The following is a 27,817-nucleotide window of genomic DNA, read 5'->3' as shown; positions in this document are numbered from 1 at the left end:
GCATGGAGTCAGGTTGTGAAAGAATTTCAGTGCCAAATAGATGATTTTGTATTTGACTCTAGAGGTAATAGAATACCACCAGGATTTATTGGATTGGGAAGTAACATGGTTATAACAGTGCTTTAGGAAAATCACATTGGCAGCTTAATGGAGGTTGGCTAGGAAAGAACAGGTTGCCACAAGGGTCATGCCTTAAAGTCATTATACTCTCCTTGTGGTTGGAGAGTTATGTACTTTCAGGTTACTGCCCGCTACAAAAGGCTAGATCCAAAACCTTATTCAATTCTCTTTATTCCAAAGTAGTTGGTGACTGTCTCCATTTTATCTATCAGATCCAAAGTTTAGAGTTTCCAAGTTACTTAACTTGAGTTGGCCCTATGTAATTAAAAACCAGCTGCTAATGGTGTGTGTGTGTGTGTGTGTGTGTGTGTGGGAATGAGGGAGGAGGAAGAAGGCACATTATCTATCTGAGGTGTGAAAAACTGGATATTTGTTCTTTTCCCTATGGAGAATAGTACTTTTCAAGTGATAGAATCTTAATTCCTTCCTCCTCCTCCTTTCCTCCCAGGAGTGTCAATGTCTCCTGGGGGGGGTGGGGGATTCAGAGCTATGGGAAAGGCTTTCTTCTTTCAGAATCTGCTCTTATTCCTTGTTTCACAGAGTCTGCCACCTGGTTGTCTAGAAATGGCTTTGTTACTGAGGGACATCTGTATAGCTTTAGGTGTCCTTTAATTGAGCAGCTGGTGACTGCTCTGGTCTTGGCAAGCTGGTCTTTGAATGTATGGCAAGAATCTTAAATGTTTTCCTTAATGATTATTCTCTGTTTAGAGTTGATGCAAGGACCTTCCTTGGAAAACTTCTCCCTTTCCCCTCCCCGAACTGGCACTGTTTATATCATTAGTAGAAAATCTGTCAGGTCTATGAATAACTCTGCTAATGAAGAGGATGTGTTCCAGCCACCCACGACTCTGCCAGAAACTGTTATCACAGCTAGCAATAACAGAGGAGATAGAAGAAAGGGGTCAAGGATTGTAGAACCAATGGATGTTCTTAGAATCTTAAGTTCATAAATTCAGAATCAGAATTAACCTCAGAGGTCATTTCATTTTACAGATCAGGAAACTGAAATCTGGAGAAAAGAAATATATCTCCCTGGCCACATAAGTTTCAAGTAGAAATGGTAAGAAATAGAAGATGGAAACAAGGTTAGCTAAGGGAAGATAAATTTAAAAGCAAAATGAAGTGATAAAGTATGCTTAAACCATGGTTAAAGCACAAAGGTGGTTAACATTTTAATCTACATTGGAGAAAAGAAGGGAATCCAAGAAGGCCTAGAATAATTGATCATGGTATAATGAATGACAGAGAAATGGTAGAGTTGTCCAACTTTGGTTTTTGTTTGATCTGACAAGTAAGATCATTATTATTTTTGGAATAGAAAAGGCAAAATAAGAATGGATAATGGGAATTCAAAACATAAAATTTGTCAGGTGCTAGTAAGAGAATGCCTATGTTACCTTTGGAAAGGATATTTATAAAGTGCCAGAGGTAGAATTCAAACCAAGGTCTTTTGACTCCAAATCTAGAGCACTTTCTAAAGGCAGTAAATTCTTAGCTTGGAGTCCATGAATTGATTTTTTTTCCTTGTATGTTTCAGTCCAATTAGTTTGCTTTGTAATCCAATGTATTTTAGTTTATTTAAAATATCACTCTGAGAAATCTAAAGATTTCTCCAGCCTGACAGAATGTTATTCATGACATATAAAAGGTTAAGATCTTCTTTAGAGGAAAGTGCTATTCCTTCATTCCCTCCCTGATATTTTTCATTGGAAATACTCCTTCAATTTCAAGATACCTTGGATCTTCCTCTCACCCCTTCCCATAGATTTATGGTCTTACCATAGTGTAAGGGTCAATGCCAATCTCCAGGCTTTCTGATTCAGGACCAAGTGTGTGTCTGTCCTAGTCCTAGATGAGGAACCTGAGTCAAAGAGAAAGAATTTGACTTAGTCAGGGTCACTGAGCCAATAAATTTCAGAGCCAATGGATCTCATGTTTTCTGATTCAGATTTCTTTCCATTGAATTTCCTCTAGATAACCTTTGATAGAACCACAATTTTTCAACAAGCAAAGATTAAGTACTTGCTTTGTGGGAGGCCCTGTGCTAGGTAATAGGGAAACAAATGAAAGAATGAGGAATCATTCAATTCCTTACTATAAAAAAGACAAAGATGAATGGACATGAATGAACTGAAGTAGCTAAAGATAAGTGCTCTGAAATGCTATGGGATAATTTGAGTCATGAATAAGAAACCTACAGACAGAAAGCTATTTTCTACCTATACAGTATTTATAAAACTATCTGTGTCTGTTATAGTTATACTACTTAGAAGTTTATTCTTGCTGGGGTTAAAAAAGGGATTTTCCTCTTTTTTGTTGTTGCTTCAATTTTTGAACAAACTAAAGCAAAATTGAAAAAATTAATAAAATTAATTTATAGCAGTGTATGGTTCATAGAATTTAAAGCTGTAGGTATTGGAAGAGATGTTATGTTATACTTTCTCAGACAGAGAGATAGAGTGATTGATCCAAGATCACATAGGCACAGCTATGATTTGAACTATTGATCTTCCTCTCTGAATCCAAAACTATTTTTCAGCACAAGGCAACTCTCCAAGGAGTTTCAGGCCTTATCTCCTTGACTTGTTTGATTTAATTCATGCCTAAGGATGGAATGAGGAAGGAGTAACTTTGATTCAACATCCAGTTAATTGTTACTGTACAAAAACCCTGGGGTCAAAGAGACTCTTGGATACTATGGTTCATTGGCTAAGTGAGCTTATATTATTCAGGGAATAGATTCATTTTATTTTTAATTTTAGAAAGGTTTTATTTTGAGTTTTACAATTTTCCCCCCAATCTTGCTTCCCTATCCCTACCCCCCACAGAAGGCAGTTTGTTAGTCTTTACATCATTCCCATAGTATGTATTGATCCAAGTTGAATGTTATGAGAGAGAAATCATATTCTTAAGGAAGAAACATATATGAGATATAGCAGAATTATATAATAAGACAATTTAAAAAAAAATAAGTTAAAGGTACATAGAGAGTCTTTGGTCTTTGTTCAAACTCCACAATTCTTTCTCAGGATACAGATAGCATTCTACATTGCAGATATCCCAGAATTGTGGCTGATTGTTGCCCTGTTGGTATGACCAAGTCCATTAAGGTTGATCATCACTCCCATGTTGCTGTTAGGGTGTACAATATTCTTCTGGCTCTGCTCATCTCGCTCAGCATCAGTTCATGCAAATCCTTTTCAGGCTTTCCTGAATTCCCATCCCTCCTGGTTTCTAATAGAACAATAGTGTTCCATCACATACACATACCACAGTTTGTTAAGCCATTCCCCAAGTTGATGGACATTCCCTCAGTTTTCATTTCTTTGCCACCACAGAGAGAGCTGCTATGAACATTTTTGTACAGGTGATGTTTTTACCCTTTTTCATATCTCTTCAGGGTATAGACCCAGTAAGTGGTATTGCTGGATCAAATGGTATGCTCATTTTTGTTTTCTTTTATGCATAATTCCAAATTGCTCTCCAGAAAGGTTGGATGAGTTCACAGCTCCACCAATAGTGTAATAGTGTCCCAGATTTCCCACATCCCTTCCAACACTGATAATTGTCCTTTCTGGTTATAATGACCAGTCTGAGAGGTGTGAGGTGCTACCTCAGATGTTTTAATTTTCATTTCTGTAATAATTAGTGTTTAACTCATTTTATAGATAAGGAAACAGACAAATAAGTGACTTGCTTAGGGTCACATTGTTAATAAGTGTTCATTTATTTTAGGACTTGGCTTTGAATGTGAGGCAGTCAAGGTTAAGTGACTTGCCCAAGGGTCACACAAGCAGTAAATGTCACTTAACTCTGATTGCCTTGCATCTAGGAACATTTCTAGTCATCCTGGTCCTAGGAGGCTCTGGAGAACATGAGGCTGGTGACTTAGCATAGCAGCCCCTTACTCAGATTCAATTAATGTACATATATATCATGGTTTCACTTCCCTTATTTTATGGTCTTCTTTGAGAAGAAAGGACAAACATCATTATCACGTCATCATTTTGGGACTAAGTAATTCTGTTGAGATATGGTTAAATTAGATGCCAGATTTCCCTCTGTTCTACCTGTAAAGGTAAGCTGTTTTCACAACTTTGAAGATTTAATAAGTTTTCTGTGAATGAGAAAAATAGTTATTGGCCTAAGAAATGTGATGATGTGATGGAAAGACCACTGGCTCTGGATTCATAGTAGATGTGAATTTTAGTTCTGACCCTGTTGCTTAGTACCTCTTAATGATCTTGGGCAAATCACTCAATTCCTCTGGACTTCAGTTTTCCCATTTTACCAGTGATTGGACTAGAGAATCTATAAAATTCCTTTACTTTTGAATTGTATCTTTATTCTTTATAAAAATAATAGCCACCATTTAGATATTGCATACATATTCACACATGTAAATCTACTTTAAAATATTGTAACATCGTCATAACACTGGGAGTTAGATTCAGCTTTTATTTTTATTTTACAAATGAGGAAACTGAGGCAGGCAGAATTTAAGTACTTGCTTGAGTTCACAGAACTAATAAGTGTCTGAGGCTGAGTGTGAACTCAGTTCTTCTTGACTCTGGGTCTGGTGCTCTATTCCTTGTTCAACCTAGCTCCCAGGAAGAATGTGATTTAAAATTCTTCAGTTCTCTTCCCAGACATTTATAAAATACCTCCCTATGATCACTGCGCTAGACTCTAAGAGAAATGTGGGGTAATAAAGAGAAAATATGTATATTCAAATTCCATCTTTTCTACTTAACTTGTGTGCCTGTGGGCAAGTGATTTTACCTTCCTGAGCCTTTATTTCCAAATCCATAAAGTAGAAATTTAATTACTGTATACTCATTTCACAGGGCTGTTGTTAGGCTCAATTGATAGCAGGTCTAAAGTGCTTTGTATACCTTAAAAAGTGTTATCCCTTGATACTGTTATAATCTTGGTCATTACTAAGATAAATAAGACAGGACTTGCTTTCAAAGAGATATTAATGTAATAGAACATAAGATATATGTGTAAAAGGACATATATAAAATATATAAGATACATATGTTTCCTGATCAGCCCTAAACCTGGCTGTTTATTATATATACACTTGGCCACTATACCCTGCTCCCTTTCCAACTCTGTCTCCCTTAGATAAGTCATCTTACTCAAAACCATGTTCAACTCCTCATTTATAGGCAATGTCTTGCTTAGTTGTATTTGTATTTTTAGCACTTACCACACTGTTTGGTGGTTATTAAATGTTTTATAGATGCCTTTTAATTCAGTCCTTATTCATTATTCATTCATTCACAAGACAGGAAGTAACAAGTATAAAGCAAGAGCTAACTTACTTTGTCAAAAGTTCATATTTGACTTCCATTGCTTCACTGTATCCATTCTAGTAATCATCTCTTACCACACAATGAAACTCCATTACATTCATTTACCATAATTCAATTAGTCATATCTCAACCAGCGGACGGACAGCTTCCTTACTTCCCAGTATTTTGCTACCACAAAAATGCTGTTATAAATAATTTAATGTTGATGAGTTCTAGATCTAGTGGGCCTTGATATATTTTCTAGATGGGACCTTCCTAATTATCATCAACCATCATAGGGTATGGGCATTTTGATCACTTCTCTAATATGACCCCAAATTATTCTTCAGAATATTTGCATCAATTCATAGCTGCACTATAACAGTGCATTCCCATGCCCATTTTTCCACAACCCCAAATGAAGATCCTTTATTTATTTTTCTAAGAAGTCCCCATGGTCTTGGGGATATGAATTGAGTTGTTTTAAAGATGAAGAGTAGAGACATTATTGTTTTATAGAGCCAAGAAAATGACCCCATGTATATACAGTGCCTGTATTTTGTATTGTTTAGAGTTAAGCAAATTCTAAAATCATTTGTTGCCTGTGGCAGAATTCCTTTATGTGTCAAAGAAAGTTTGCAGTGCAAGCTGATCTGATCCTTTAGCAGAAAAGTAGAAAAAGATTTGAATTCCCATAAATGCACATTTCAAATGATTACATCATTATGTGATTTTCAAGCCAGTTGGTTTGAGTTTTGGTTTGGAACAGACATTGTACCATGATGTAACTGACTTGTCTCTCATTACATTCTACCTTGCTTGCACATTCTCTTTTGGCATGCCTGCTTTAGAGAATTAGGGAGACTTAGAGATGGAATGGACCTTAGTATAATATAGAGGAAAGAGTACTTTATTACCCTTAGAATTGGAAGACTCTTGACTACACCATTGATGATATGGGTGGCTTTTGGCAAAGCACCTCTTCCTGAACCCTGATTTCCTTGTCAAATGGAAATATTTATCTTACATCATCAGGTTGTTTTAATGGTGTCATAGATTTAGAGTTGGAAGGGACATAGGATCATAGGACATAGATTAATCATCTTATGTTGCACTTGTAGAAATTGAAGTGAAGCGTAGTAACTTAACCTAAGGTCATAACTGAAGAAGATAGGACTAAAGATCTGTCTCTAGATCCTCCTACTCTTTGCAGTATCTCCTGGCATCCTCTTATTTATAGACACATTGCTCTCCATAAACGCTCTTGAAAGTTGGCAAAGCTATTTAAAGATATAACCCCACTGGGTCCTCTCAGTAACCTGGTAGATGGATCTTCTTACTAAAATAGTTGTTTTACAAAAAAGGGAAATGGAAGTTGAGAGAGTAAGTGACTTTACCAGGGTCACACTTCTCTTTAATGTCTTAGGCAGAAATCCAATCCAGGTGTTTTTGTTTCCTAAGTTCAGAGCTCCATGCACAGTGCTGTATTGCCTGCCAATAGAATAATAGATAGGAGAGTGCTTCTTTATTATAAGTGCTACATAAGATCTGAAGACTGAGTACTGGAAGAAACTTGAGAAATTTACTAAATTAATCTCACTTCACAAATAAGGGGACATTGAGGCTCAGAAATGGGTAGTGGTTTTTCCAAGATCACTTATGTTGTTTGCACTTCGTTTTCAAATAGTACCTTGACATCAGGGAGGTGATGCCATGGCAAGCACATGAATTGGATTTGAGTGAGGGGAGGCTGTGCTAAGTCACAACCTCACTTTCTTCTCCAATGTCATCTGGATCCAGTGGCCAGATATAAATCAGGACAATTGGAGATGACCCTGGATTCAAGGTAATCAGGGTTAAGTGATTTGTCTGAGATCACATAGCTATAGTCAGTATCAAGGGTCTAAGGCCATTTTAGAACTCCTGTCCTCTTGATTTCTAGGTCAGTGCTTTATCCATTGTGCCACCAATTTTTTCCAGATTGTAGGAGTTAGGGACATAATGCCCTTACAATTTGGAAAATTTTTTGTACCAGAGAAGTCTGAATTTTGTCTAATTCTTTGATTTACTATAATATTTGATCATAAGTTATATGTACATCACTATTATTATATTTGATCATAGGCTATATGTAGGTCAGTATTAAATAAAAATACTGTATGAAAAGGAAATTTTAAAAAATATGAAATTTTATGGTAATTTCCTATAATGACCCATGATATGGAAAAGCTGAGATGGGAAAAGTCATGATGTGAAAGGAATAACTATCTACAAGTTGAAGTCAGATTCTCATATTTCAATTACAATAAATACTTTTACCAACATTACCCAATGTTGCTCCATGTGTACTTTTTAATTGTGATTTGATTATTTTTTTTTGCAAGGCAATGGGGTTAAGTGGCTATCGGGGTTCAGGAAGAGGTGCTTTGCCAAAAGTCACCCATAAGTGTCTGAGTCTGGATTTGAACTCAGGTACTCCTGACTCCAGGGCTGGTGCTCTATCCACTGCACCACCTAGCCGCTCTTTGATTATTGTTTTTAATAAATAAAATGGAACTCCAAATGATAACATGAGTTCTCCTTGGTTGCCTAGGAGGCCAGTGGCTCATCCAGGAAGTAAAATCCAGGAATGCTAGCACTCATTTCAATGATTTTTGTCTAGCATTCTTCAATCTCTTATTTTTGGCAGTTGCTAGAAAAGTTTAAACTTTAAACACTTAGACCTACAATTTTTTTGCATGTGTTTTATTTTAAAAATGATGATTTCCAGAATATGGAAAGGGAAAGGCCATTTAAAAAAAGTTATATCACTTAAATTTTAAGTAGAGAATTAATTTGTTTAAAAAGAGTGAATTATAGTATTCTAGTGTATCAAGCAAAAACAATTACATTCATTAATCACAGCCACTTCTTTTCTTCTTCTGTTCCAAATAGATCATATCATGGACTGTTAGCTTTTAAGAAATTTTTTCCTTAGGAGTTATTTGAATACAGCAATTAATGTGGAATAGTGGAGTAAGCACCCATGTGGGTAGTAGTTGAAGGTGTGGAAAGTTCTTTGCTTACTATACTGAGAGTCAAGTAGTGAAACTGCTTCCCCCATTCTCCCTTTCCCCACTCCTGAAAACAATGAAAGATAATTTCTCTTAGGACTCACAAGACCCCTTCCCCCATATATATCACCCCATATATATCAGCCTTATTTCCAAGGATTATGACAGTTTCTTGAAAGAATGTGTTCTGTGTATTTTCATCCCAATTCCTTTGAGGGCAATTTGCTTGCTCTCCATTCAGTTTTGGAGACAGCTGGAGATATCACAGCCAGAGAGCCAGCATTTGCATACGTTTTTAAGACCGCAGGCTTTCATTTGGGATATTGACAAATTTTTAAAAAACAAATCAGCCTTTAGAGAGTAAAACTGCCATTGTGTGATGATAGATAGTCAGGAATATGCATTAAGTGAACACAGAGAATATTTAGTAATAATAGTCTGGTGTGGGAGAGTGAACACTAGACTGCTGAATCTGGGACCATAGGCTTGGATCTCACCATTGCAATTTACAAGTTGGTGATCTTGGGAAAGTAACTCTATTTTTTGTGTCCTCTGTTTTCTTATTCTTCTACTTGTAAGGTCCCTTTCAATGCTAGTATTCTGTGATTCAACTAGTGATTAATTAGATTAAACTTGCTTTTATTAGATATGGGCATGAATGGTCTTGTGGATAGTCAAATGTTTCAGTGGTTAGAGCAATAAAGCACATACCCATGGCCATAGATATACATGTAACAACAATATATCACAATTCAATCAATAAATAATTTAAGTGACTTCTATATGCTAAGTGCTTTATAAATATCTCATTTGATTTTTGTTTTGGGGGGAGAGGTAATTGCTATTAAGTGACTTGCCTGGGATTATAGTTAGTAAGTATATGAGACTGGATTTGAATTCAGGTCTTGTTGATTCATTGTGCCATTCTCCTTTGATCTTCCCAGCAACCTTGGAGCTAGTAATATTTTATTGTTTTATAGTTGAGGGTTCTGACTCTTCAGGATCCATTGGAGTTTTCTTGGCAAAGGGTGGTTTTCCATTTCATTCTCTAGCAGGAAACTGAGGCAGATAAGGTTAAGTGACTTGTCCAGGTTCACACAACTAATAAATATCTGAAGCTGGATTTAACTCAGGAAGATGAGTTGCCTGCCTCCAGATCTGGTATTCTGTGTACTATGATGCCACCTAATGATTCTAAAGATGCCCTTTTAGTTACAGATTAGTTCTGCTTGACTACCCTGGGAGGCAGAAGTAGTATCAGTGGATAGAAGTTAGGAAAAGATTTCAACATAATGTAGGGAAAACCTAACTGATGATTAGTGTTGTCCTCAAATGAAATGGACTGTTGTGGACAAAACTGAGTTTACCTCTCATTGGTAGAGGTTGAATGATCCTCATTTTAGACTGAAGGGACCTTGGAATTTATTTAATAGAAGGCTCTTATCTTCCAGGGGACAAAACAGCAACCTCTGGAGTCTAGTGACTCAGCCAAGGTCACACTCTTAGGACTTAAGTTCATTTTTGTCAGAGATGTTAAAGAAGGAATTTATGATTCCCCTAGAGGTAGGTTGGATTGCTCTTTGTTCTCTGATCCAAGTGTGAGATTGAAAATTCTGTGGCTTCCATTTGTAATTGAGCCTGCAGAACACTTATCAGTCACATAGCACCAAGAGAATAGCCAGAGACCTGCAAGGTTTCTTTGTGCCTTATCCTGTATTTATTGCTTAAAGGTTTGTCTCTCAGCAGAGGTTTGAGGAAATAACTTGAAAGTTTGTATGACAGTGCTAAAGCTTGACCCTATAAGGGAAAATATGCAAGGGCTTGCTGTGAGGAAGGCAGAGCAGTATCAGATAGATTGTTAGGATGTCATACAAATACTGTATCACTTTCAAATATTTCCACACAGAATTTATGTAAAATTGCACTCTGACAAAGCTCCTAACTTAGCAGGTGGCTGTTAAATGCAGTGGAAATCAGCCCAGGGGAGAAATGACTTTTTTGTTTTTTTATCTTGGCTCTTTGGCCCTCTGCCTTTGGAGAGTGCTACTCATTCTCTAGCTGGGAGTGAGAGGACTAGGTCATCTATCAAGCTGCTTTGTTTGTAGGGATGATGATGATAGTGTAATGAAAAGAACTCTGGACTTGAGCCCAGAAAAATCTGGGTTTGAATTCTGGCTCTGGTACTTATACTTTGGGCAGCCAAGTGAGTTCACCTCTGTCTCAGTTTCCCCATTTGCAAAATACTTTTGTTGGTATCACTACCTCAAAAAATAGATGTGATAAGAGAGCTTTACAAACTTGAAAGCTTTATAGAAATAAGTAATGTTGAAATTTGAATTAGTGATCTCTGGGATCAGGAGGAGAGGAAAGACAAGTATACTGTTGTGAGCAGTAGACTTGGATGAGAAAACCTGTATTCCAGCTTTGCTCTTGTAGATTATGAGCAGGACATTCCATCATTCTGAGATTTACTTTTCCTTCCTATAAAAATGGGAACAATATTACCTTACTTCTTTGAGATATAGTGAGGACCACTGCATACTTTGTTCTTGTAGTTATGAAAATATTGAGTTCTTGTAGCAGTAGAAATATAAACAATTAAAGTTTGTAAAATTCTTTAACCTTGTGAGATAGAAATATTATTCTTAAATTCTTGTATGCACCACAATGCTTGTGTGTGTGTGTGTGTGTGTGTGTGTGTGTGTATAATATATATAGTAGATAATTCATAAATGTTTAACTTAGGAGGGAACTGAGGCATAAAGAGGTTAAGTAAATTCCCCAGAGTAAATTAAGGGGAAGACATAATAATGATAATGATAATGATGATGATGATAATAATAATAATAATAATAATAATAATAAATTTTTGTCCTTCATTTTTGAAGAAGACTGTGACATCAGGGAGGTAAAACTATGACAGTCAGGTGAACTGGATTTGAGTGAAGGGGTGCTTTGCTAAGTCACCAGCTTCACGTTCTCCTCTGGAGCCATCTGGGTTCAGTGGACAGATCTGAATTAGGACTACTGGAGATGACCCTGAATGAGGGGCAGTTAGAGTTAAATGACTTGCCCAAGGTCATACAGCTAATAAGTGGCAAGTTTCTGAGGCTGAATTTGAACTCCTGTCTTCCTGAATTCAAGACCAGTGTTCTATCCACTCTGCCACCTAGCAGCCCTGAGACAAGAATTTATGTCTACCTTTAAGAATCAGTCTTTTTCTATGATTCTTAACCTCAACTAATAGCCACATTATGAGGAATATAAAAGTCAAAACTCAAGAGATTTTGGGCCAATGGCAGGAGAAACTGTGGTCAAGGTGCCAGACCTAGTCCTCATTACCTAAATCAAAAGCTCAAATCCAGAGCCAGGAGGGAGACTATCAGGAGATCTCATTTTGCCAAGACAAAACCAAAAAGACTATTGTTAGCCAGCAGAGTCTTCCAGGTTTTTGTATCCATTGGAGGGAGATATTGTCCAGTGACTCAGCCTTTTGAGTCAATTCAGCCTAAAGGTGGATTTGACTCAGATCTTCTTTCTTCGGCAAACATTTAAGAATTAATTATCTACTGTATGTAGAGTACTGCATTAGTCACTGTGGAAGATGCAGTGTTTATATAACATAGTCTTTAGTATACATAAATATGTAATTCTCCCTTTTAGGTATAATTTCTGGAGACTAGAAATGATTTACCCAAGAGATAAGGCAAGCTCCTTTTTGCAGGGGAAATTGTCTTTTTGGACTTGTATGGAAGGTTGTCAACTATATGACTGATATTTATGCAAGAAATGAAGTCTAGCTCTTGACTGGACGGAGTCAAATGAGTAGATCCCCAAAAGGGGAAGCAATGATAATCAGGGACTGCCTATACTTGCCCATCCTGAGGCAGGCTAAAATTAGTTCAATGGGACTGCTGTTGTGGTTTAGCAAAGGGAAAGTTCAGTCTGGCCTAGATGGCATTAGGGAAGGTCAGACTTGAAAAGGGAAAGTGTGATTTTTAGCAAGCTTAGAGAAGATGAGAAGGTATTCCAATTGGAGCATACTTACGTATGCAAAAGATAGCATACTGGAGTTAGGAAGGTCAAATCCCATCCCAAATATTTGCTATATAACCTGGGCAAGTAATTCACTATGCTTCAGTTGCCTCATGTAAAATGAGGGGATTGGATGCAGTGGTCTCTCTTTCAGTTCTAAGTTAGATCCTGTTAGAAAGAATAAAATGTTTTGACTGAGGGAAAAAGAGCAAGAATGTATGAGTTTGAATGGAGGCCAGATGAATCCTGATAAGTCCCAGTGCTATCTGAGGGACTGGCAAAGTGGTAAATAGAGGAAAAAGCAGTGTGGGAATATAAAGAGCAAAAGAGAGATGATAGCTTTGGTGTTGATGCTTGTTTGACATTTCCCTTCAACTTATTGTAAGTGTTGTTTTACTGTTTTGAAAAGAATCATAGAACACAGAATGTCAGAGCTGAGAGGGATCTAAGAATGTGGAATATTAGAGTTAGAAAGGCTCTTAGAACGTAGAATATCATATCTTTAAGGGGTTTAAAGGACATAGGACACAAGTTGCCAAAGCTAGATGAGATCTTGCAACAAAGAATGCCTGAGTCTGTTGAACCCTTTTTGTTTTACAGATGAGGAAACTGACTCCAGAGGGGGAGGTTACTTACCTAGTTTCATTCAATGATTTAGTGATAGAGGACAAAGAATGTAATCCAAGACTGTCTGAGAGCTCCCTGACCACAAAAAAGACATTCAGATACTATTTGTGTGCCAAGAAATTTGGCTCCAGTTCAATATGCAAATAGAAATATATATTTTACATATTATTACTATTCAGAGACATATGTTTGATAACACATTGGATAACATCTGCCAAGTCTGTTGTCACCCGTGGAAAATTAAATAATATAAGACCGTGAAGCATTCTTTGCCATTTCTGAATAAGGAGTAGGAAATGACTGTCTATTTATTTTATTTTCTTAGAGCCAATAATGATTGGCAATTTCCCTAAATCACAGGACATGAGAAGTCTTTTTTTTTTTTAGAGGCAGTTGACAAAGGTAACTTTTCCATAGGCCAGTGATAAAATCCAGAATTTTAGACAGAACTCAGACCTTTAGAGAAGACAGTGTGGAATAGTGACAAACACCGCTTGGTAAGTCAGGAGATCTAGAATCCTGCCTCAACCACTAGGCCCTAGGCAAGGCTCTTATACTATTCAAGCCTCAATTTATCTCCTCTGTAAAATGAAGTTGAAGTAGAATGAATTAAGAAATCTTAGCTCCTGATTATCTAGGTTTGTCATTTAGATAAGCAAAATGGAGGGGGGAAAAAAACCAAACAAACCCCCTTTAAAACAAAAGTTCTTAACCTTTTTATATGTACCCCTTTGGCAGAGTGTTGAACCCAATAGACCCCTTCTCAGAATGTTTATAAATGAATAAAATGAAATACAGAACATTGCAAAGTAAGACAATTATATTGCAATACATTTATTTTAAAAAGTTCATACACCCTAGGTTATGAACCCACATTTTGAAATGATGACCCATGAATCATCAAAATGACCAACTTTCCATTTTATGGTAGACAAAACTCTTAGAGGAAAATTTTAGTCTTCTTTGCCTCCCTTAAATCTTGATACAGTGCTCTTCACAAAGGAAATGGTCAATCAATTCTCATTGAACCAAAAAGAATTTAAATATCATTTTCTTCCTTTTTTCCTTTCCCGTCTTTCTTTTGTTCTCTCCTATGCCCTTTTCTCTCCATCCCATGCTCTATCTATCATTTTATTCATTTACCAACCCAACCTATCTAGAAAGGGATTACTGAGAGAGATTGAATATGATTAAGACTTTAGGGTTTTTGGAGGAGTATAAATATACCTGTGATTTTTATTTTCATTCTGGAGTAGCATCACTCAGTAGAGAGGCTGTGTCAGGTCAGTGGAAAAATTGGATCATGGAGATAAGTCTCAGGAAGCATATGGAGAGTGTCTCACTGAGTCATTTGGCTGCTGATTGATTAGCATGTCATTACCCTCTGTTTTTCACCCATGATTATTTTTGCAAAGTCCTGTTGGTACTGGGAGTGGCAGAGCTGTAGAGCTGGAGGGTGTGTGTGTGTGTGGGGGCTTGCGGAGAGGTGGAATCTCTTGAATTCTCTTTCATTCTGGATATCCTGCAAACTTGAGTTATGAGATATGACTCCCTGGTTCAGCCTCTACATTTCATAATGCTTTATAACTATGAGACTGAACTGGAAGATTTATTGATCTGTTCCCTAAGATCTTAAGTGAAAAAGTATATCAGGCTAAGCGGCTTTTACTCAAGAATCAGTTGAGAGTTAGAGAAACAATTCATTCCCTTACCCAGTTATGCTTATGTGGCAAGACTTCAGAATGTTAGAAGTGGAAGAGTTTACCTAATCTATACAATTCTAGGGTAGAAGAAATGGAGGCTTGAGTTGGGAAGGAAGAGCTTGCCTACAGTCACACTGCAAATCCCTATCATGGTTAAGATGAGAATCTAAGTTTCTTTGATCTTAAGCAGGGCTATTTCCACTGTACTATGATCTGTCTTCCCATCTGACTGTCTGTCTTATCTATCTAAATATCTATCTATCTAAATATCTATCTATCATCTTGCTTTAGGGTTAGGTTAGGTTACTAGTTATTCTTAGATCTTTTTGTTAATGTTTTTGTTTTTTGTTTTTGCTTTTTGTAAGGCACTGGGGTTAAGTGACTTCTCCACCGTCACACAGCTAGGTAAGTGTCTGAGACTGGATCTGAACTCAGGTCCTCCTGACTCCAGGGCTGGTGTTTTATCGACTGTGCCACCTAGCTGCCCCCGATCTTTTTGTTCATGAAAAAGTGGTGGGCTGACATGTAGTTTCCTTTGACCATTGTCTTCATTGAAAATGGAAATATTGTTTTCTGCTTTGGTCCCACATTCCTTCCTGTTAATTTTTGTTGGCCTTGCTACCCCAATGTACTTCTGTGGCCAAGAAAGCATGTTTTCAGGAAACCGACTACAATTCGGTCATTCAGCAAGTTCTTAACTGAGAACTTAGTATATGCACAGTATATGTATACTCACTGCAATGGATACAGAAAATTATTCCCTATCCTCAAGAAGCTTACACTTGGGGGAGATAAGACAAAGATTATACAAAGATATTTAATAAAATCAGATAATAATAATAATAATAAATAATAATAATAACCAGAGATCTAATAATGCCAGAGAATCTATTTTTACTTTTTGACTTCCTGTCTAACCTATGAGCACTATTTCAAATTCCATTTTTTCTGCCAAATTTTCCCTGATCCCCAGAAACAGCAATATTTAGCAACTGATGGAATGAATGAATGACACTGATGTTGGAAGCCTGAGTGGCAGAAACTTTGGTATTCCCTTGACAGAAATAGAGAAATTCAGAAGAGGAGTGAGGTTTTGGGAGAATGATTATTGGTTTGGGCATGTGAAGCTTTAGATGAATTTAGGACACAGATGAAAATCCATCAGGTAGATGATGATGCAGGAACTCATCAGCATAGAGATGATAATTAAAGCAATTGGAATTGATGAGGTCACCAAGAAGGAATGTAGAGAGAGATGAAGGCTCTTCACAGAGACCCTTTATGAGGATGCATCCACACTTAGTGTGTGGTCATGAAACTGAGAACAAAGAGAGGACAGTCAAAAAAACCTGGGGAAGAAAGGATACTTCACAGAGGTCAAGAATGGTAAAATTTAGAAAAGATCATTAGATTTGGCCAAAATATTGTTGTTAACTTTGGGGAGAGCAGATTACAAAGGACTGAAGAATAAGTGAGAAGGTAGGAAGTAAGAGGCAACTAGGTGTGCAGTGGATAGAGCACCGGCTCTGGAATCAGTAGGGACTTGAGTTCAGATCCGACCTCAGACACTTAATAATTGCCTGTGTAACCTTGGACAAGTCTCTTAACCCCATTGCCTTAAATAAATAATTTTTTTTTTAAAAAAAGGAGATAGGAAGTAGAATAATGATTGTATATATAGCTTTTTCTGGAAGTTTGAGGGAGAATAATATAGGAGAGCACTGAAAAACTTAATTAAAACTTGCATGGAATGGAGTGTGTTGATAGGCAAGCAGGAAGTTAATTAGTATATAGAAATTGAATATTGGGTACAAAAGGGTTGATTGATGTAGTGGTAGTTAGGAACAGTTTAGATCAAGATATATAAAGCACTTGTTGTTTCTTTGTATAGTATTATAACTTCTAGGAAGCATATTGATTTTACATAGAACAGTATAATGAAAAATTGTTCCATTTTGAGTGAAGAGATCTAGGTTTGAATATGAGCTCTGTTTTAGAACCATCTCTTAGCTTCAATGCCTTATCCTAAAAATAGGGGTGTTGTGCTAGAATACATCTAAGGTTCCTTGTACCTCCAAATCCATGGTCTTATATCTTATAATGGTAGAAATTATTTGTATAGCACTTTAAGGTGTGCTAAGTTCTTCATAGATTTGATCTCATTTGCCTTTTCATTCCAATTATACTGAAAGCATAGTGAGGGTAAGGACTCTTAATTGTTTATCAAGGAACCACCTCCCCACCCCCTGTCTTGGCATAGAGTTCAGGAAAGTGTTCATCATGTTGATGAGTTGCAGGGAAAATCATGAATAGAACTGCTCCTGGTAGTTGGATTTCTTGATGACCTGAATAGAGGAGTGTGCAGAAATTTGACATGGAATTGTAGAATCTTTGAATGAGTAGGAACTTCAGAATTCAGAAAGTCAATAGTAAGTCAACTAAGATGTCTGAATTTCTCACTATCTGCCAGATTCCAAACTTAATTATTAGGAATACAAATAAGCATTCTCATGGTGGAAGATAATATAAGAAAAGGTGGTGAAGTCCAGAGATTTAGAAATTGAGGTAAGTCAGATATGAAGACTGAGGCTACCCTGGACCCAATTCCAAAAATGGAGGCCTCAGGAGTGACTTACCAATAGGAAAAGTGAGCCACTAAGGCAAGAGGGATTGGACATTCCAGAGTGAGAAGGCCTCAGGCATTGGGGAAGTTCAAGGATGAAAAGGTGGTTGATGTGTGGTGATGAAACTAGATTAACCAGTACTTGAATAAGAATTTCCAAACTTAGCATCTCTGCCAAGCACATTTGCTCTTCTGACTCAGATCCTGTTCAGTCCCTGAAGTATTCTGACTTTTCTACTGATTTTATGAGCAGAAGAGCTGCTTTATCACTTGGTCTTTAGTGGGTCATCTCTGTTCCTTACTTGAAAATGAAGGGGTTGGACTCACAAAAATCTTAATAGACATTAATTGACAAACTGAATTGACAAACTTTTAGATTACATTCTCTCATTTGATCCCTTAACAAACTCATGAGGTGGATCCTCCAGGTATGATTTGCCCCTTTTAATGGATGAGGAAGTAGATGTGAGATAAGTTAAGTAACCTTTCCATGCTTACAGAGCAAGTAAGTATCAGAGTTGGGATTCAAATCTCTCCTGCTTCCAAACTCAGCATTCTTTCTCTTACTTCACACTGCTTCTCAAAAACTAGTTGATGTCTATTAGATCCTTCCAGATCTCAAAATCTGTGACATTTTCTTCTGGGGAAAATATGTTCATATTCATTAAATGGTCAGAGCCATTGGTTTCTAAGAGGAGAATTGGATGCTGAGTTTCTAAAACTGTGCTTTGTTGTTGTTATTTAGTCATTTCTTTGTGACCTCATTTAGGGTTTTCTTGACCTACTTGGTTCTTGTTTTGTTATTCAGTCTTTTCAGTCATGCCTGACTCTTTGTGATCTTATTTGGAGTTTTTCTGGACAAGGTACTGGAGTACTACCATTTCCTTCTCTAGTTCATTTTACAGATGAAGGATCTGAACTAAGCAGGGTTAGTGTCTGAGGCTGAATTTAAACTCAGTTCTTCCTGATTCTAAGCTAGACACTCTTTCCCTGCACTTCCACCTAACTGCCTGAAACTGAGAACTGTCTGACAGGTCAACCTCTTTCATCTTCTCCAAAATGGAAAGTTAATGCCAAGGAATTGACATCTGATGTGATGATGTCAGAACCACTCCAAGACATTGGAATCATAACTCTTATCTGTTGATGTGTAGCCTTTAACTGAGTCAGGGCTATGGGCGCTTGGCTTTTGTAGATGAATTCACTGTTGTCAAGGATACGTCTTTTAAAGTTTTATTCAGTTTGAACATTTTCTAGCTGGCTGACCCTCTAATTGTCTCAAACAAAAAGCTGTACATCTGAACAGGTTGTCATTTCTTTTCTTTTTCAGCAATGGAAGAGTTAATTGTTGAGCTGCGCCTGTTCCTTGAACTGCTGGACCATGAATATCTAACATCAACAGTCAGGGAGAAAAAGGCAGTGATAACCAACATTCTCCTGAGAATACAGTCATCAAAAAGTGAGTGTCAGTAACTGTTCAAGGTTATATCCCATGGAGAATAAATAAGGAATTGAAACAAGAGCACCTTAATTCCATGCTCTATTTGAGACATGCCTATTGGCAGATTCTAATTTTACCTTAATATGGTATGTGCTCTGTAATTGGTAATGGCCTCTTCCTCTTCTGATTTCATACTCTTGTACATTTATTATAATTTCTTAACCTATTTTCTAAGCTCTAAAATGACTATGGTCAGGACTACCTAAATTGCCCATCTATGTTCATGATCCTAGTATCCAAGGGAACAGTTGAGATCACCAAAGAAGAGAATAGAAGGAGAGAGGTATAGCTTTGAAAGGTACTTGTGTTAAAAGGTAAAGAGATGCTGAACCATCAAAAAGAGATCAAGGAACAATGGACAGGTAAGTAAGAGGAGATCCAGTAGATAAGCGTCATGGAAGCCAAGAGAGAATGTCCAGGAGAAGCATATAATCAAAGATATTAAAGTGAGATGAAGGTTGAAAAAAGGCTATTCACTGGATTTAGCCATTGACTTTGGTGACTTTGGAGAGATTTGTTTCAGCCCTTCACTAATTATTGTTGTCAAGCTGAGTTTTTTAAGACCATACAACTGGTATATGGTAGATGGGTCTCAGACTTAAATCTTCCTTTTCTATCATACTCTCCCTTCCTTCCATAAAGCGAAGTGCCCAATTCCAAGATTTTAAATGTAGAAATTGATGTGGTTTCTCTTAATACTTGCAGGCTTTGAAGTGAAAGACCATGTTCAGAAACAAGAAGTTACTAACAGTTTGCCGGCCCCACCACAGATGCCGCTGCCGGAGATCCCTCAGCAGTGGTTGGTGAGTTATGACCCTGTAGCTGGGTGGCAGGAAAATGTCTGATCCTGTCATTACCCCGAGTCTAGCTGAAGACATAAGGAATGAGTCCTGGGAATGCTGATGCAGCCGTTTGCCAGCTCCCATGCGGCCCCTCCCAGTGGATAATTGGGAAAATCATATAGGAAATTAGCCTGCCTTGAGATGGCAGCTGCTTCTTTACAAAGTGACAGTGCTGTAAATACATTGTAATCCTGCTTTGATGATGGATTTTAAAGTAGCAGGGGAGAGAGACTTTAGGGGCAGAATTTCTGAAAGGCCTCCAGAGGGGCTACACTTCTTATTAACTTGGTCTGTGATTTTGAACACCTGGTTTTGAAATTTTCTAATATTATTTCTTTTCCATTTCAAACCCCTCTCAGGTCCTAATCATTTGAGTCTGACAGGTCTTCTTCTGGGTCATGAACCCTTCTGGCAGTCCAGTGAAGTCAATGTCCCCCTTCTCAAAATGTTTTTTAATAAAATATAGAGGATCACAAAGGAAAGTAATTATATTAGATATAGCTATCAAAGTATTATAAAATAATAAGAATTCATAGACCCCATGCTAAGAACTTCAAGAAGTCCCAGTAGGTAGATATATATCTATATCTATATATTTATATGTAAATATGTATGTGTTTATATGTTGTGTTCAATTTTTATACTTGTGGATTTTTAAGAGAAAGGAAAGAAGACTGCTTTTGGTTAAGATGTCAAAATTTGAGTCCCAATTCTGATACTTACAAGCTGCATAATCTTAGGCAAGTCATTTAATGATTATATGCCTCAGTGTCCTTATCTGTAAAATAGAGATGATACTTCACTTCCTACACCACAGTATTTTTTTATGCTTCTCTTTCATTTATTTATATATTTATTTTCCCAGGTACATGTAATGGGAGTTTTCAACTATTTTCTTTAACATTTTTCCCTCCTCCCTCCCTTCCCTGCCCTGAAAACAATGTAATACTGGCTCTTTATCTATGACCATGCTCAACATAGATCCATATTAATCATGTTGCAAAAAAAGAATTCAAATGGAAGAAAAAATCTTAGAAAAAATGACATCATTCATAAGACATCTTTTTTCAAAAATTGAAGGTCATAAACTTTGGTCTGTATTTAAATTCCACAGTTCTTTTTCTGGCTATGGATAGTATTTTCTTTCACAAGTCTTTTAATATTGCCTTTGATTATCGAACTGCAGAAATGTTCAAGTCCATCATAGTTATTCATTACTCCATGTTACTGTGAGTTTGTATAATGTTCTTCTGGTTCTGCAGCAGTTTTTGTAAGTTTTTCCATGCTATTCTGAACTCCCATTTCTCATTGTTTCTTATAGAACAATAGTGTTCTGTCACATTCATGCACCACTATTTGTTCAACCATTCCCCACAGTGTTATTATAAGGAAAGAACCTGATAGATTTTGATGTGGTATAGAAATAGTTGCTCTGTGTTGTTTAAAAACTTCTCATGATTTTGAGGGAATTCTGATAGAAACAACCTAGAGGTAAGTCTATATCCTAACAATTGTTTATAGCTAAATACTACAAGTTATTATAAGGTAAAATAACTCCTATTTGCTGTTCTCATGATTTTTATTGCTTTTAAAATGCTTCAAGAAATCATGATTTTACTTAATTGATTAGAGAAGTGTCAATTAAAGCAATCTGAGGTACTACCTCACACTATTAGATTAACTAAAATGACAAAAAAAGACAATAATCCATGTTGGAGAGGATGTAGGAAAACTAGGACACTAATGTATTGTTGGTAGAGTTATAAATTGATCCAACTATTCTGGAGACCATTTTCAAACTATGCCCAAAGGACAATAAAACCATGCATAATCTTTGGTCCAGCAATACCACTACTAGTTTTGTTTCCCAAAGAAATCATAAGAAAGGAAAAAAAGACCCACATGTACAAAAATATTTATAGCAGCTTTTTTTTAATAGTGGCTAAGAACTGGAAAATGAGGGGATGCCCATCAATGGGGGAATGACAACAAATAATGGTATATAAATGTGATAGAGTATATTGTCTGGTAAGAAATCATAAGCAGATGAATTTCAGAAAAGTTTGGAAAGACTCACATGAACTAATGCTGAGTGAAGTAACCAGAACCAGGAGAACATTGCATATATTAACAGCAATATCATATGATGATCAACTATGATGGACTTGGCAAATCTCAAAAGTTTAGTGATCAGGGACAATTCTAAAAGACTTGTGATGGAAAAAGTCATCCACATCCAGAGAAATGACATTTACGTAGTAGTTTAAAGTTTGGAAAGTACTTTACATACTCTTATCATTTTATCCTCACAACAGTCTTATGGAATAGGGACATTTACATAGCAGTTTAAAATTTTTATACACATGTATGTGTGTGTGTGTATGTGTGTATATACATATATATACACTCTGCAAATACATGGATATAACATTTGAATTTCATAACAATGCATTAAATAATTCCCATTTCATAGATGAGGAAACAGAGCAGATCAGAGGTTTAGAACTAGAAAGGTTCTCAGAGGTCATCTATTCCAATATTATTTTGCAAATAAGGAAACTGGGGCTTGGAGAAGTTACATGGGTAAGGTCAAAGGCAGAATGTTTCAAATTTAATTTTTAAAATTCTGGATTAGTAAACACCTAAAAATAATACTTCCGTCTACAAAGTAGAACAGAAAAGGAGTCTTTTTGGAAATTGTGAATCTTTATTATATATAACTTGCTTAAAATAATTAATCCCACATGTTACTTTCAAAGATGTCTTCCTTGTCTGTTTCTTTTTGAACTTCTTAAGTTCTGGGGATTTAAAACATGCTTTCATGACCCTTTCTTCTTTTCTAATCTTGGCAAAACTATTGCTTTCTATTCCCTTAGCCCCAATAAGAAAAAGAAAAACTCAAGTCTTTTTAACCAAAAAACACAGTCAAGCAGAGCAAGTCTACCCATTTTTCATGTACAGAAATGCATATCTCAATGTTGTTTCTCATTTTTTTAGGTTTTTTTTTGAAAGGCAAACGGGGTTAAGTGGCTTGCCCAAGGCCACACAGCTAGGTAATTATTAAATGTCTGAGACCAGATTTGAACCCAGGTACTCCTGACTCCAAGGCCGGTGCTTTATCCACTATGCCACCTAGCCGCCCCTGTTTCTCATTTTAAACACCTTTCTAATGAAATGAATATAGATTGCTTCCTTCTTTTGAAGTTGTAATTATTTAATTTGTCAGAATTTTTAGGTCTTTCAAAACTTTTTCTTTAAAAGATTGCTGTTTGGATAATGTAGAAATTATTTCCTGATTCTGTTTAATTTGCTCTGAATCAATTCATGCAAGTTTTTTCAGGTTTCTTTGAAACCCACCCCCTCCTGTCATTTTAAATTTTTTTCGTTCCATTGCACTCATTTGCCATAATTTTTCGAGTCATTTTCCATTTGAGGGATATTGCTTTAGTTTATAGTTTTTTGCCACAACTAAAAATAGTGGAGGTACCACCTAAGGTTTTTAACATGTGATCTGATTGATGTTTGATATATATACATATATATATATATATATATATATATATATATATATATATATATATATATATATGTATAGTGGGGTTTTTTTTTGCAAGGCAGTGGGGTTAAATTTGCCCAAGGCCCACAGCTAGGTAATTATTAAGTGTCTGAGGCTGGATTTGAACTCAGGTACTCCTGCCTCCAGGGCTGGTGCACTGTCCACTGTGCCACCTAGTGTTTTAAAGTTTGTACATCATCATTTCATCATCTTAACAATCTTATGAAAGAGGGAATGCAATTAATATAATATCCCCAGAGAGGTTAAGTAAGTTGTCTAATGTTCTGCAGTTTAGCTTAACATGACCAATTTGATAAGTGATAGATTTCTCTTTCTGAAGCAGAATCTTCTGGCTTGGAAATCTCAAGATTGGATTCCCACCCTCCCCCAAATCCCCTGAACACCTATACTTTTTAATTCACAATAACAATGTCCTTCTATAAGACATTATAAGACATCTTTTACAAAGAGGAGCCAACTTGTTGTAACCAGCTTGTAAATGAAAATCATGGTTAGTTCTGGTCAAAGCTGGGACAAAGGCTTTCTTGATGGTGTTTAATGCTTTGGGGAAGGTTTTTGCTTTTTATTTATCAACAAGTGACAAGCATTTATGAAATAACTGCTGTATACAGAGCACTGTGCTGGGCTCTCCTTGGCTCCATGGAACTGAGAATCTAGTATGGGCAATTAGCCACCATGACAGAGCTCTATCACATACCATTGTGGGCTAAGTACATCTGAGAGATACAAAAAAAAAAATACTAGGAATCCTGGGATTGTTTGTGGATGTGAATTGATTTTCTTTTGCATTTTTGTTTTGAATAGTTTCTCATCATAGGTCATTTGATTATAATATTCTCTTTTAGGACAGAAAACTGATGCTTAATTCTTTAAATTTACAACAGCAATAATATCAACTAACTTTTGTGTTTTTGTTTTTGTTGTTCATATTTGTCTGACTCTTCCCCATTTGGGGGGTTTTCTTGGCAAAGGTACTGCCATGATTTGCCATTTCCTTCTCCAGCTCATTTTACTGATGAGGAAACTGAGGCAAACAGGGTGAAGTGACTTGCCCAGGGTCACATATCACTTACTATGTACTATGTCTGATTAACTCATTTGATTTTCAGTACAACTCTGGGAGGTTGGGGTGATTATATCCCTTGTTTATAGGTAAACTGGTTAAATGAACCCAGAGTCACATAGCTAGTAAGTATCTGAGGTTAGATTTGAAGTCAAATCTTTCTTATTCCGGACTTGACATTCTATCCATAGCCACATAGCTGCTCTACAAAGACATTTTGAATGAGTTCACATGATTTTCCTGAGAGAAAGAAAATTATGATGCTTAAGACCATTTGACCCCCAAATCAGGAGACATTAGATTGAATAATCCTCTACCACTAAACACATGTATGATCTTGAGCAGTCTTATCCAATGCAATCCAATCTAACTCAATACAAAAAACTATGTTAGTACTTGGTATGTGGAAGACTGTTTGTTAGGGGCTTATGTTAGGTGTACAAAGATAAAGAAAACAAGCAGTTCAATCTTTCTAGAAGAGGATTATATTCCACTGGAGGGAGATACATGCAAAAACAAAAACAGTAAAAAGAACATTCAAGATAATTTGTTGAGGAAGGAGAGCATGCTAGTACCTGCAGGGATCAGGAAAAGTTTTCTGTAGCAAATGGCATGACCTGATCTTTGAGGAAGAGAAGGATTCTGAGAAAAGGAGGTGAGAATGCATTCCTGATAGGGGAGAGAATGGATCCAAGACAGATTTGAAAGAAGGAATGCCAAGTGGGTGGAGCCAAGATGGTATAGAAAAGGCAGATATTTGCCTGAACTCTCCACCAAATCCCTCTGAAAAACCTTTAATTAATGCCCCCAAACAAATTCTGGTGTGTCAGAACCCACAAAAGGATAGGATGAAACAATTCCAGCCCATGACAACTTAGAAGTTGTGCCAGGGAACATCTGTTGTACCAGAGTGAGAGAGGAGCCTGGTCTCACACAGGACATGTGAGCACAGCCCGGGTCCCAACAAACCACGAACAGTTTTGGGAACCTTTGAATGAGCAATGGCAGCAGCTGCTTCCAGAGCTCTCATTCCACAGACAGTAAAGAGATCAAACAACTGGTCAGAAGGAGATTACAAAGTCTCTTTGCTAGCACTAAAGCCAGGACTGTTGCTTTGCCCATACTGAGACCCTTGTCACAGTCTGGATGGCAATCCTAGGGTGAGGAGGAACACCTGCACATCTTGTGGCCCCAGTGGAGCAGGTCCCCTCCTCATAGTTCTAGGGCAGAAAAGAATACTTCTGATCACTCAATGACTAGATAGGCCAGGAGAATAGTAAACACACCTCTTTAGATCATATCCAGGAAAAAGAGAATATTATAGGTCCTTAGAAGCATCTCTGAAAAAAGCTGCACAAAACCCTTGAGACTTGGGACAGTGTACCTCCTACCCTGGAAGCAGAGACTCACTTTAGCAAAGAGTTGTAAGTAAAACAAAATACTAGAAAAATAAGCAAAACAACAGGAAAGGTTCTGACTTTAGAAAGACATGGGGACAAGAAAGATCAAAACACATATATACTCAGAAGAAATCAGCAAAGTTAAAACTCCTACATCCAAATCTCAAAGTGAAATATATTGATCTCAGATCATGGAAGAGGTCAAAAAGGATTTTAAAAATCAAATAGAGGTAAAGGAAAAATTAGGAAAAGAAATGAGAGTGATGTAAGGAAAAAAGAGTCAATAACTTGGTAAATGAGGCACAAGAAAATCAAAAACCAGAATAGGCCAAATAATATAAGAAGTACAAGAAAGCCAATGGGGGCAGAATGCCTTGAAAAGCGAAACTGGTACAATGGAAAAAAAAGGCACAAGTATTCCCTGAAGGAAAAACTTTTTAAAAATGAAACAATTGAAAACTAATGACATGAGAAATCAAGAAACAATGAAATAAAGTCAAAATAAGGAAAAATAAGAAATAAAAGTGGAATATCTCATTGGAAAAAAATAGACCCAGTAGAGACCACTTTAAAAATAACAGGGTTAGAGCCATGATCAAAAAAGAGCCTCAGTATCATTTTTCAAGAAATTATTAGGGATGCAAATTAAAGCTTCTCTGAGGTACCACCTCATACCTCTCAGACTGGCCAATATGACCAGAAAGGATAATGATCATTGTTGGAAGGGTTGTGGGAAATGTGGGACACTATTACATTGTTGGTGGAGTTGTGAACTCATCCAATTTGGAACTACGCCCAAAGAGTAACAAAAATGTGCATGTCCTTTTATGCAGCAATACCACTACTGGGTCTATACCCTGAAGAGATGATGAAAAAGGGTAAAAACATCACTTGTACAAAAATATTCATAGCAGCCCTGTTTAGGGTAGGAAAGAATTGGAAATCAAGTAAATGTCCTTAAACTGGGGAGTGGCTTAGCAAACTTTGATATATGTATGTCAGGGAACACTATTGTTCTATTAGAAACCAGGAGGGATGGGAATTCAGGGAAGCCTGGAGGGATTTGCATGAACTGATGCTAAGTGAGATGAGCAGAACCAGAAAAACACTACTGTACACCCTAACAGCAACATGGGGGTGATGATCAATCTTGATTTCATTCATTCTATCAGTGCACCAATCAGGGGCTGTCTGCAATGGAGAATACCATCTGTATGCAGAGAAACAACTGTGGAGTTTGAACAAAGGCCAAGGGCTATTACCTTTAATTTAGAAAGGAAAAAAAAGCTGATATCTTGTTGTCTGATTCACTATCTCTTATACTTTATGTTTCTTCTTAATGATGTGATTTCTCTCTCATCACATTCAATTTGGATCGGTGTATACCATAGAAACAATGTAAAGACTGGCAAATTGCCTTCTGTGGGGGGTGGGAAAGTAAGATTGGGGAAAATTTGTAAAATTCAAAATAAATAAAATCTTTATAATAAAAATAAAAATTAACAGAAGAATTGGGGGGAAAACTTATTAAGGAAAACTGCCCTGATATTCAAGAATTAGGGGCTAAACTGGAAATTGAAAAAATTTTCTAATTACCCTTTTTGTTTTGTTTTTTACAAGGCAATGGGGGATTAAGTGACTTGCCCAAGGTCACACAGTTGGGTTGTTTGCTATTGAGTGTCTGACACTGGATTTGAACTCAGGTTCTCCTGAACTCCAGGGCTGGTGCTCCATCTACTGTGCCACCTAGCTGCCCACTAATTACCTTTTGGAAGAGATCCCAAAAGGAAAACTCTCAGGATCATTATAGTCAAATTCTAGATCTCTCAGATCAAGGAGAAAATATTGTTAAGTAGCCAGAAAGAAACATTCAGGTATTGTGGAACCATAGTGAGGATAACAAGAAGATTTAGCAGCTTCTACATTAAAGGATCAGAGTACTTAGAATATGATCTTTTGGAGGGCTAAGGAGT

The 27,817-nt window shown here is 36.8% G+C and overlaps 1 protein-coding gene across 3 annotated transcripts in view; it reads left to right on the top strand.

The window, feature by feature from the left end:
* Window positions 1-27,817, top strand: part of AFAP1 (actin filament associated protein 1) — a 231,547-nt gene that overhangs the window by 60,728 nt on the left and 143,002 nt on the right. For 2 of the 3 annotated variants that reach the window (XM_074229837.1, XM_074229839.1), the window contains exons 2-3: window positions 18,792-18,920; window positions 19,668-19,765. In XM_074229837.1, the coding sequence (XP_074085938.1) occupies window positions 18,794-18,920; window positions 19,668-19,765 (225 nt within the window). In that variant the 5' untranslated portion in view covers window positions 18,792-18,793. Of the gene's footprint in view, window positions 1-1,186; window positions 18,325-18,791; window positions 18,921-19,667; window positions 19,766-27,817 lie in introns of those variants that run through there. The other variant, XM_074229838.1, reaches the window with a different exon arrangement.

Source organism: Macrotis lagotis, chromosome 3, assembly GCF_037893015.1.
Source record: "Macrotis lagotis isolate mMagLag1 chromosome 3, bilby.v1.9.chrom.fasta, whole genome shotgun sequence".
In the NCBI taxonomy this organism is placed as follows: domain Eukaryota; kingdom Metazoa; phylum Chordata; class Mammalia; order Peramelemorphia; family Peramelidae; genus Macrotis; species Macrotis lagotis.
Note: the sequence above shows the minus strand (reverse complement) of the source record. Positions and strands in the feature narration are given on the sequence as shown.